Source organism: Myotis brandtii, unplaced genomic scaffold (assembly GCF_000412655.1).
Source record: "Myotis brandtii unplaced genomic scaffold, ASM41265v1 scaffold582, whole genome shotgun sequence".
In the NCBI taxonomy this organism is placed as follows: domain Eukaryota; kingdom Metazoa; phylum Chordata; class Mammalia; order Chiroptera; family Vespertilionidae; genus Myotis; species Myotis brandtii.
The window spans coordinates 1,413,398-1,425,443 of record NW_005370187.1 but is presented as its reverse complement, the minus strand read 5'-3'; the positions used below and the strand labels follow the sequence as shown (position 1 = coordinate 1,425,443).

The window sequence follows — 12,046 nt, the reverse complement described above, 5'->3', positions numbered from 1 at the left end:
GCTGAGTCTCTTCATGAGTGATCTCTTTCAGGGCCGGGGCTCCAACTGCCATGGATGTACTGCTAATGACTCCAAAATTTACATCTCCACACTTGGCCTTTCTTTTCTCAGCCCCAGATCCTTATTTCCAACTACTTATTAGATATCTCCCCCTGGTGGTGATACTGGACACATTTCAAACTCAGTAAGTCTCTCCTCTCCCAAGCTGGGCACCCCTCTCAATGCTGCTACTAATCACACACCCTGTTCCCAATTTAGACATTCAAATCATTCACATTTTCTCCTTTTGATTCACCCTATAGTATAGGCAAACTGCAGCTCGCGAGCCACATGCGGCTCTTTGGCCCCTTGAGTGTGGCTCTTCCACAAAATACCACGTGCGGTATTTTGTGCGATTGAAACTTCGTGGCCCATGAGCAGAAGTCGGTATTTTGTGGAAGAGCCACACTCAAGGGGCCAAAGAGCCGCATGTGGCTCACAAGCCGCAGTTTGCCGACCAGGCCCTATACATCCAAACAGTCACCAAGCCCTGGGAAATTTCTCTCCAATCATGCCTCTCCTACCTAATCTTAGCACCTTAGCTCAGATTCTCATTTTCTTATATTTAACTAGAGGCCTGGTGCACGAAAATTCATGCACTCGGGAGGTGGGTCCCTCAGCCCAGGCCCCTTGGGGGATGTACAACTGACGGTTTAGGAGCGGGCCTAAGCTGGCAGTCAGACAATACCTCTGGAAGCCCAGGAGCCCTTTGGAAGGCGGGGAGCGGGCCTAAGCCTTTAGTGGGACATCCTTAGTGCTACTGCAGAGGCAGGAGAGGCTCCCGCTGCTGCACTGGGCAGCCATGAGTCAGCTTCTGGCTGAGCGGTGCTCCCCCTGTGGACGTGCACTAACCACCAGGGGCAGCTCCTGCGTTGAGTGTCTGCCCCTGGTGGTGAGTGTGTGTCATAGTGACTGGTCATTCCCAGTCATTCTGCCCTTAGGGTCAATTTGCATATTTCCCTTTTATTATATAGGATTATTGCAGTAGTTTCCTAACTGGTATCTGGCACCTCCAATACCACCATTTCAGTGCACTTTCCAAAATGTCACTAAAATTATGTTCCTAAAATGAAATCTGATCATTTAACTTTGCGTCCCTTACTTAGAGACCTCTGACACTCCCTACTCATCCCAGGCATGCAGTGTTCACCTTCCTCCACTCCAGTCACACTCAACTTTTCACTGCTCTGTAAGGATGTCATGCTTTTACTCACTGAGTATTTACATTAATGATTCTAACTGCCTAGGACTCCCTTTCCTTGTTGCTTTGTCTGGATAATCCCCACTTCTCTCTAAAGTCCCATCTAAGATACTTTACCTTCTGTCTGAAGTATTTTGTAGCTGTTCCCAGTACTATGTTTATACATAATTTCTACCACTGGCCCAGTTATTTCTCTATTTCTCTATGTCTGACCCATTAGAAGTACAGTAGACATATAAACAAGCAAATGGCATCCAGTTACAGGCAGCTGGAAACTCCTCCCTCTCATTCTCATCTAGATACTCTTTCGGTAAATATTGATTGAATTCCTAGTACTATGTACCATAAATTGGATAGCCAATGATGAGTGAGACTACAAGGCACTAATGGGAAGTTCAGAAGAAGAAACCTCTGGGTACAATGTTGTGTGTTAGGTCTCTGATGGGAAGTACAGAGCACTATAGGAACCCAGGAGAGAGATCATCTAACACAAATGCCTTCATTCAACCTACACTTTGGCTCTACTGTATATAGTTTGCCTTTCCGTAAAGTTATTGTGCCTTTATACTACATAGTTGGTACACACGTTTCCTGGCACCAAGAATTCCCTGCCTTTGATTCTTTGCCTAGGCAATTCTCACTCACCCCTAAAAACCCCAGTTCACATGCTACTGCTGCTTGATCTGTGCAGCATTTCTCAGTGCAATTAACCTGTATGCTGAGACCTAAAGTGTGGGAGGAAATTTAATTGTTGAAAGTGGTGGTGTATGTAGTAGGAGTTTGTGTTGTGAGCAAGTGGCACAGTATGAGATGTGTGTTATAGATAAAAGAAAGCACAGTTTATAGATAAGAGAAAGCATAGTTCAGTCAAGGAACTAACAGACACAACAGGAACAGGGTAGCCAAGATGGGAAAACAACCTAAGTATCCATTGACAGATGACTGGATAAATAAAATGTGGCATATACATATGACTCAGTGTTTATAAAGAAAAAAATTCTGCAATACGTGGCAACATGATCCTTGAGGTCATTAAGCTTAGTGAAATAAAGCAGACACAGAAAAACAAATACTGCATGATTCCACTTATATGAGGGATGGGAAATAGTCAAATTCCATCAGAGTGGAGTGGTGGTAGCCAGGGGCTGTGGGGGAAGTAAATGGGGAGTTACTCATTAATGGGCATAAAGGTTCAGTTAGGTGAGATGAGCAAGGCTCTAGAGAACTATATATACCCAATTAAGGGAGGTAATTGAATTGAAAATTTGCATAGCCATTAGCAAGTAAAAGTTCTAAAATATTAGTTATTATATGTGTCCTTAAGGAACTTATAATATATATATTTTAAAAACTAATGCATTCAACCTTTTAAATACACAGTAAGTAAAATATTACTTATTATCCACACTATAAATATTTCCAAATTCTGTACTTATCACCTGAAATTAGCAACATTTATTTTAAATGGAATAATTACATATTAACTTAAAGATTAAATTAAGAATAAGAAAACCAGGAAACAGCAACAACATAGTCAATAGAGAGTAGAATGTAAACTAATGATATCCTATGTTCAAAGTTGATAGGATTTTTTTAGTGACTGTGTGATAATGAAATTTAATACATAATGTTAGGCACTAAATGACTTCTCCAAGTGCCAGTTTAAAAACAAATCAAATACAAAATTGAAAGACAAACCCCCCAACAAAACAAAAATACTAACAATGTAATGGGCTCCCTAACTCACTAGAGATTACAATATTTGGCACAATATAAGGTCTTGGATTATAATCATCCACGGAAATGTGTTTATGCAGAAACGGAAGTCCATAGTAAGGCAGATCATTAAATTACCATGATCTACACAGTTTTAAGCCAATATAGCATAGGGATTATCTTTTTATTTTCTAAAACTTTAAAAAAATCTGTTGTGGTTAGATCCCTGAAAATGCATGGGAACCCACAAGATTTTCTAATTAGTTCTTGGTAAAGCAACATATTATTTTGTGGTTTGTAAGGAAATAACTTCCAGTTGGAAAATTTGTTTATTAAAAGTGGGGTAAAGAAATCCTTCAAGATGTCCAATGAATGGCTCCTTTAAGCCTAATGTTCTGAAGCACTATGAGTAGTTCTATAATCACAGGATTCATAGAAATATTATTTTGTAGAAAATCAAGAGAATTCCTTGGCAAACCATGCTTTCTTTGGCACCAAATAACAGACTTATTTTCATAGGCTAGTTAACAAAGATAACTGTAATATATATGTGTGTATATATGATCTAATATGTCTATGTGATTATAAGATTCTATATGATAAATGCTATTTCAAAGTGCTGTTATTTTCTATGTATATACACACACATATATGTATGCACATCCACATATATTCTGACCCTTCAGGAGATGAGGGGCATTACATCAGAACATGTTTCTCAACAAGTGAGCAGACTGAGGACGGACAGACACCCTTGGCCATGGGACACTATCCATTCTGTCGTGTCTACTTCACCTGGCGCATTTCCGCTAGGTCCATAGTAACTTATGGAGAGGCAGATTCCATTTTCCAAGGTGGCAGAAAAAGATCCAGACTTGCTGACAGCTTTATTCTCTGCATTTGATTCTTCTAGAAGACAAAATTGAAGCAAGGACATTTCCATTTTATTAAAAAGAAATGTAAGCAAAACACAATGCAAAGTGGAAATCAACTAAATATGCAAACACATGAATATGGTTAAATGAATTAAAATGAAAACATTTAAAAAGCTTGTTTTCCAAGAATATTGAATGAATAAGAAAAAGCTCATGATAATAAAGTAAGAAAGGAACACACTATGAATAGTGGTTACTGCTGGGGTGGTAGACTTATTAGCCACTGTTACCTTCTTTAAATATTGCTATATTTCCTAATGCTTTATAATAAACATATTTTTACATTAAGAAAAAACAAAGATAATTTAACAATTTGCTTTAAATTCTTGGGTACATTCAAACTTGTCAAACATTGTGTTCATAAGTTTGAAAAATACTGTGATCATAGGTAAATTTATTAGCAAGATTTAGTTATGTTTCTTATTACTAACTTGAGTCCAAAACATTTTATTAACGAACTCATCTCATTTTTCAGGTGTAACCCTCATCACATTGGGCAAGAATCAATTAATTTCCCCATTAGGTGTTTCCTGGAAATGTTAAATGGTATTATCAGGAAGTTTCATGGTGTACAATCAAAGGACATCCACTTGGAAGTCTCATCTACTGGCAGGTGTAGACTCTTCTGGCCAAATTTAGGATTTTTCTCTTGTTCCTGCAACTTAAGAAATTTGATACTAAAGAGAGAACTAAATAATAGTGAGAGCATATGAGGAAACCCCTCATTTACAATGAATATTGGAGAGAAGTTAAACCTTCAGTAGGAGTCAACTAATGAGGACCTGATACAAGCACACACAGCAAAATTGAGGCCACAATGGACATTGCAAACTCAGTGTTGCTAAAGGTAGCCAGGCTAGGAGGACTCTATATGACAACTGGAATCAAAAGCTGGGTCTCCAGAGGGGGCAAAACCAAGTAAGCAGCCCACTAAAGATGGGCTATGTATATAATGTATATACACATTACAACAGGGGAATGTATATAACCAGAATCATAAAACACTTCAGTTCCCCTGATGGGAAACTTACATGCTGAATGTGAGGCACACATGTATTTCTGTCAGGTGGACGGGATGGACACATTGCTGAAAGATAACCCCTACCTACTGCCAGAGATGCCTCTGCTTACCTAGTTCAATATTTTTTTCTCCCTCTCTTGCTTCTTCCTCATCTTCTGAAGAATAATCCACTTCTTTTTCCTTTTTCACAATTTTCTTAGGGTCTTTCAGATGAATTATAAAATTATGTTTGTCCTTTTTCACTTTCACTTTGATAAAAGTTGATCCTGGGGAAGAATCATGGGATAGAAGATGGGCTGATTGTGATGCCCTGTTAAGCTTCTTGGCAAAACATCAAAATAATGCAGCACAGAATCAGTCAGGGAATGGAAATACCTAGGGATGTCCCCATTTTTATAAAAAGATGCCTAATGGTGAAATCCAGGAATAGATGGCAGGTGGATGGGGAAGATATTTGCAGCCTTTCTAATCACATCTCAAATCAAATCACAGAAGACAAAATGAATTGGCTGAGGCTAATGTATACTTATACTCAACTTTAATCACATGAAATAGTTAATATGAAAGGGTTTGGCAACTTATAAAGAATTACATAAATATTATAGTAGTTATTATTATTAGTAAGAATTTTCCTAACAATACATTTTTCTAGTGTTCTGACTCATTTTTAAAAAATATATTTTATTGATTTTTTAGAGAGGAAGGAAGAGGGATGGAGAGTTAGAAACATCAATGAGAGAGAAACATCGATCATCTGCCTCTTTTACACCCCCTACTGGGGATGTGCCCACAACCAAAGTACATGCCCTTGACCGGAATCGAACCTGGGACCCTTCAGTCCGCAGGGCAATGCTCTATCCACTGAGCCAAACCGGTTAGGGCCTGACTAATTTTTTATCTCCTCTCTCAGTCTTCTTCTTCTTTTTTTAAATTCAGTGTGATTGCACTATTATCTCTCAAAATTGATAAAATTAGGATAAAAACACTACATTTACTATGAACCATCTGAAGCATATATACTGTATATGTATAAAAATCTTGGCAGGAGTGAGAAATAATTACTGAAAATACTATTACAAATACCATTATAAAACTTGAGTCCAGTGCTTTTCTCAGGTATGTGATTCTGAGCTCCAATTCTAATTAATAATAATTGTACACTATACCCAGAGATGATATTAAAAATATTACATATTAGTACATATGATAGCATAAGTAAATATGCATACTTATAGATTAATAAAAATCTTTTTCATGTTTTAAATAAACAAACCTTATATAATAAAACAGTCTGGCATTTGATGTTATATCACAAACCATTCTTTAAATAATATGAATAATTTTCAGGCCTTTTTTTAAAATCCTCACTCACGGACATGATTTTACTGATTTTAAAAAGAGAGAGGAAGGAAGAGAGAGAGAGAGAAACATAAATGTGAGAGAGAAACATCGATCTGTTGCATCTCATATGCATTCCAACCGGTGATGGAACCTGCAACCTAGGTATGTGCCCTGACTGGGAATCGAACCAGGATCTCCTGGTTCATAGGTCAGTGCTCAACCACCGAGCCACACTGGCTGGACTGTGTACATAATCTTGTGGACATTAAACAGGGTCCCGCTCACATCCCTCCACAGCTTTCAGAGACCACTGTTCCCTATCAGATGATAAGCTGTCAAATAAAGCCCAGGTCCTCAAACCCACCTGAGGAATCTTTAAAGTACAATGAAAAGATAAGCCTTGCAAGATGCTCAGACAGTTCCCTGAGGCTATATCTGCACTTTGCTTTAGGTTCTTCCAGACTAGGTCCTCCGCAGCTCACCTGTCCCTCGCTCTCTTAAAGACTTCTAAATTCAGCAGCAGTTTCTTATTGCTACAATAGATGGGTACCGGCAGCAGGCTCCCAAGCTCTGTGCTCCAAAGCCCAAACAAGAAATTTGCTCTAACCTCACAATATGTGCTTGGATATTACACTATTTCCCAATGATATAGAAATATTTAAATATTTTAACAACTGGAACTTTCTATTTGTGTGTCCCAGCTAACCTCTCAGGTGGCCTGTGAATCACAGAGTCAATTACAACAGAAGAATCTGAGTGTGAAGATGTTGAATGGAGTGGGCACGTGACCACTCTCACCTATTACATTCAGGAGTACAAGGGCCCAAGGTGACTGAAAAGGGTAGCTTCCAAGCCATTTAATGCTGCTTTTCAAATGTACCTTTTTCAAATGTTGTCTTTTCTACTTCAATCTGTCCTCCATCTGAAGGATACAGATAATAATTTGTTCCTGAGATTTGGATGGGAATATCTCCCATATTGTATCCATGAAACTAAAAGAGAAAACATATGCTTTGAGTGAGGAACTGCAATCAACAAAAATCAACTCATCACGTGAACCAATTAGAGTTGCTATGAGCTTAATTTCTAGGAAACTCTTTGTCACTGTGTACTCAGAGACCAGCACTCACATTATCGTTAGCACCTCCTGTCATGTCATAATGAGGGGCAGAATTAAAGGCGGTCCATGATTTTAAACTCTGTTCACTGGGGCACTCTCATAACCCAATGAAAATAAAATAAAATCATTGTACCATGGCCAAGGCAGTGCAAGAAGAAATCAATCTCGCTTTCATTGGCTGTTAATTTTCTGTTTAAAGTGAACTGATACATTGAGTGGTATTTCCACTTGAACATGTAAAAATGTTAAAGACATTAAAGCGCCAAGTGATTCTGCTATAGGTTAAAGCTTGAGAACAATGATCTCAGAGTGGTAGCTAAAAAGGACAAGGGCTGCTTCATTTCTTTCCTCCCCCCCGCCCCCCTGAAGTTTTACTCATAAAACTACTTGAGGGACAGATTGGCAAAGGGAAGGTTTTATAAAAGCCTACAAGCAAAAAACATGGTGCCTACAGCGAGGCAACTGAATGTCCTCAAGTCTAGTGATCTGAGACAGATAAAGCCAACCTTTGACCTGTCACAGTTGCTTATTGACATAAATCTAAAAATGCTTTTGTGTCAAATTTCCATCTTTATTGTCCTTAGTAACCCAGTTTCATGGCACTCATGAAAACTTGCCTGAGGGTGTCCTATCTTGGAGACTGGCTACAAAGAAGGCCCTAGGAATCAGAGGATGGACTACAGGTCTGAGATCAGCTACTAGAAGAAACCCTAAGGCCTTTGTTGTGGCAGAAAAGACTAGGAACCTATTGTTTCCACAGAAGCTGTGTTCTTCCCCCCCAACAAACAATTATTAATGACCCAATAAAGCTTATTCAAAAATTAATTTTACCGGGTAAACTATCTCAGGTTGTGGCTCCTGGAGAATCGTCATCTCTGGTATGTCTGATAGCTTTATTTGCTCTTCTTTAGCTTTTTCCTTGAAAATAGATTTTTTCTTCACAGTCCTACTCTCTTCTTTCTCTAACTTTTCTTTGCCTCTCCTTTTACCAACTTCCTTACTCTTCTTTTCTGCTTTTTTTTCTTCTTTTATGCGCTCCTCTTCTGCTAATCGATCTTGTTCTTCTTTCCATGCCTATAAACACATTAAAAATTGTAACAGGGTTTAAAAAAAAATATCCCATTTGGGCCCATTTTGGAGAACATTTAACATGACTTTTCTAAGTGGGGTCTAAGTGATCTTGAGAAAGAAGAACAAAGTTGGAGGAACCATGCCATCTGATATAAATCTCTGCTACAAGGCCATAGCAAGCAAAACAGCATGGTACTTGCACAAAAACAGACATCTAGATTAATGAAACAGAATAGAGGGCTCAGACATAAACCCATGCCTTTATGTTAATATTTGACAAAGGAGGCAAGAACATGCAAAGGCCTAAAGATAGTCTATTCAATAAATATGTTAGAAAAACTGAACAGATACGTGCAAAAAAATGAAACTATACCACCTTCTTACCCCACACACAAGAATAAACTCAAAATTTATTAAAGACTAAAATGTTAGACTCAAAACCATAAAAATCCTAGAAAAAAACATAGGCAGTGTAATCGCAAACATTTTTAATAGCACTATTTTTTTCTGCTTTATCTCCTTGGGCAAGGGGACAAAAAAAAAATGGGACTACATCAAACTAAAAAGTTTTTGCACAGCACAGGAAATCAGCAACAAAATGAAAAGACAACCCACTAAACATATTCGCTGATACATCTGCTTTATAAAGAACTTATAAACTCAACACCAAAAACAAACAATCCAATTAAAAAATGAGCAAAGGACCTGAATAGATATGTCTCCAAAGATGATTTACAGATGGCCAATAGATATATGAAAAGATGCTCAACATCACTAATCATCAGAGAAATGCAATAAAACCCACAGTAAGATATTGCTTCATAGCTGTCAGAATGGTTATCATCAATAAATCAACAAACAAGTGTTGGCTACGATGTGGAGAAAAGGAACCCTTGCGTACTATTGGTGGGAATGCAGATTGGTGAATCCACTGTGGAAAGCAGTATGGTGTTATCTCCAAAAATTAAAAATGGAACTAACTTATGACCCAGCAATTCCACTTCTGAGAATTTATCCAAAGAAACCTGAAACTCTAATTCAAAAGAATATATGCACCCCTATGTTAATTTCAATATTATTTACAATAGTCAAGACTTGAGACCAGCACAAGTGCCCATCAGTAGATGAGCAGATAAAACAGCTATGGTACATTTATACAATGGTATACTACTTAGCTATAAAAAGGGGAAAAAATTTACTCTTTGCAACAGCATTGATGGATCTGGAGATTATTGTGCTAAATGAAATATGCCAGTCAGAGAAAGACAAATACCATATGATTTCACTCATATGTGGAATTTAATGAATAAATTGAACTAACAAGCAAAATAGAGACAGACTTATAGATAGAGAGCAGGGAGAAAGCTCTGGCGGGGGAATGTTGGGGAGTGGAAGAAGACATTGAGCAAGAAAAGAAAAAATAGAGAAAGAACTCATAGACTGGGTCAACAGTGTGGTGTTTGGGTGGGGGAGGGTGGTGAGTGGAGGTGGAAGAGGGTATAGAGGGGATAAATAGTGATGGAAAAAGTAAAATAAAGTTAAAAATATCCCAAAAGCGAAACTATAAGAAACAATAAGCATGGGCCTACTCTAAATAACATCGACAATAATAATGTGTAATTTTTTGGAACAAGAAAAATCAAGATAAAACTTAATTTTAAATAATTTTACTGGTTCCTTGTATTGTGCTGGAAGAAAGTAAAGATACTTTATTAAGTTTAGATTTCATTAAATTATATATACAAGTTGAATTCCTAGAGCAACCAGAAGTAGAATAGAAATGGAGTGTTTACTTCTAACCTTTTCCTATCAAGGGCCAGATGGTAAATATTTTAGGCTTTTTGGGTCAAGAGGCAAAATCAAGTACTAGTAAAATGACAGTCCATCCAGGCAAAGAAAAGTAAGGCCTTTATATTATACTATACAAAGTGAATTTCACATTGATTAGCTATCTGAATATGAAAAGTATGTCTGTGAAAATATTCTGATATAGTGCAAGAAAATTAATGTGTAATCTCAGGTGGAATCAACCCAATGGGATAAAAAACATAAAAGTCCTGAGACCATTAAAAAAGTGACAGATTTTTAAAAACTGTTTTGGATAAGCTTAACATCCATACAAAAAGAGCACAAATCCCAAGTGAGTAGCTGAATGAATCACCACCAAGTAAACATTACTGTTAGTACCACCAGGTCAAGCAATACCATCTCCAGCTTCCCAAAAGCCCTGCTCATTCTTCTTCCTGCCCACTTCCATTGCCCCAAAGGCAGCCATTCTCCTACTTCATAATACTTTAGTTTAGCTCTGCCTGCTTTTAAACTTTACGTAAATAAAAGCATACATAATGTATATATTCTTTTGACTCTTCTTTTGCTGAACATGATGTTTGTGAGATTCATCCATATATTTCTATATGTATGAATGCAGCTATAGGTCATTCATTTCCAGAGCTGTGTAGTATTTCACCACATGACTAAATCACACTAGGCTGATGAATGCTTGAATTGTTTCTGATTTGGGAGAGTTAAAAATGATGCTGCAAGAACAACTTTGCCCATGTGTCTTGAGGCACCTACACACATGCATTTCTACTGGGCATATACTTACGGGTGGAATACTAACTTAAAGAGAAATTATGTGCTTAGCTTTAGGATATTTGTCCAGTTTTCCAAAGTGGAAGTGCCAATTTATACTTTACCCAGCAATGCATGAGAATTCACTTTACTTCCTATATTTGTCAAAATTTAGCACTGTGTCTCTTAAAATTTGGTCAAAAATGACTGATTTGACTACATAAAAGTTAAATAGTTCTATATAGAAATATAAATGATACTTATTAATAAGGTAATTATTTAATACATTAAGTATATCTAAATTATAGGCTAACATATTCTATGAAAATAAGTTAGATCTCTACATATTGTCTGAAAGTAGTATTCATGATATGTTGATAAGGGGGGAAAAAAGCATATAGCAGAGTCAAAAAACCATACCAAATCTAAACCAAACAAATGAAAACCCTCTTTGTATCTGTGCATGCATGCTGTGTAAGCATAGAAAATGTGAAATTGTTAATATTTCTTATTTCAGGGGTATAGAAGAGCAGGGGTAATTTTGACTTATTATAAAAAGCATACATTACTTTTATAACTAAAAGTTCCAATTAAAAATATACAAACAAAACAAACACCTGCCACAGAAACAAAGAGTATGACAAGTTTGAACAAGGCACTGCCCTGGATTTTGGTTACATAAAAATGAATGACCCAGCTTCCCTTACAGGCTTATCATCTGGTAGAGGAGTCAGCTTGGTGGAAAGACTGTCCTTTCATTACAGTTTTAAATTATTTCTGAACATTTAGCAAAAAGATCATTTCCTCTTATACCACACAAACTATCCCCCAAAATTTCTGAATATGTGATTACTCATTGTCACTGTTTTCTTTCCTTGTATTACCTTCAGAGAGCCTTCTAAAACAAAAGTCAATTTTTCCTTCTCTTTTTCTTTTTCTTTTTCTTGATCTGGTATCTCTGTTTTGCTCATTATTTTGTTACCTGTAACCAGAGAAAATTAAACTTCTTAGTAACTCCCTAAAATAAA

General features: G+C 37.1%; 1 protein-coding gene across 1 annotated transcript in view; it reads right to left on the bottom strand.

Annotated features, from left to right (window-relative positions):
- SPAG17 (sperm associated antigen 17) overlaps positions 1-12,046 on the bottom strand; it is a 133,081-nt gene that overhangs the window by 42,995 nt on the left and 78,040 nt on the right. Inside the window, exons 20-24 of the mRNA XM_014550113.1 lie at positions 11,903-12,000; positions 8,205-8,447; positions 7,134-7,245; positions 5,023-5,178; positions 3,752-3,865 (exon numbers count right to left, since the gene is read on the bottom strand). Coding sequence (XP_014405599.1) covers positions 3,752-3,865; positions 5,023-5,178; positions 7,134-7,245; positions 8,205-8,447; positions 11,903-12,000 — 723 coding nt within the window. The remainder of the gene's footprint in view (positions 1-3,751; positions 3,866-5,022; positions 5,179-7,133; positions 7,246-8,204; positions 8,448-11,902; positions 12,001-12,046) is intronic.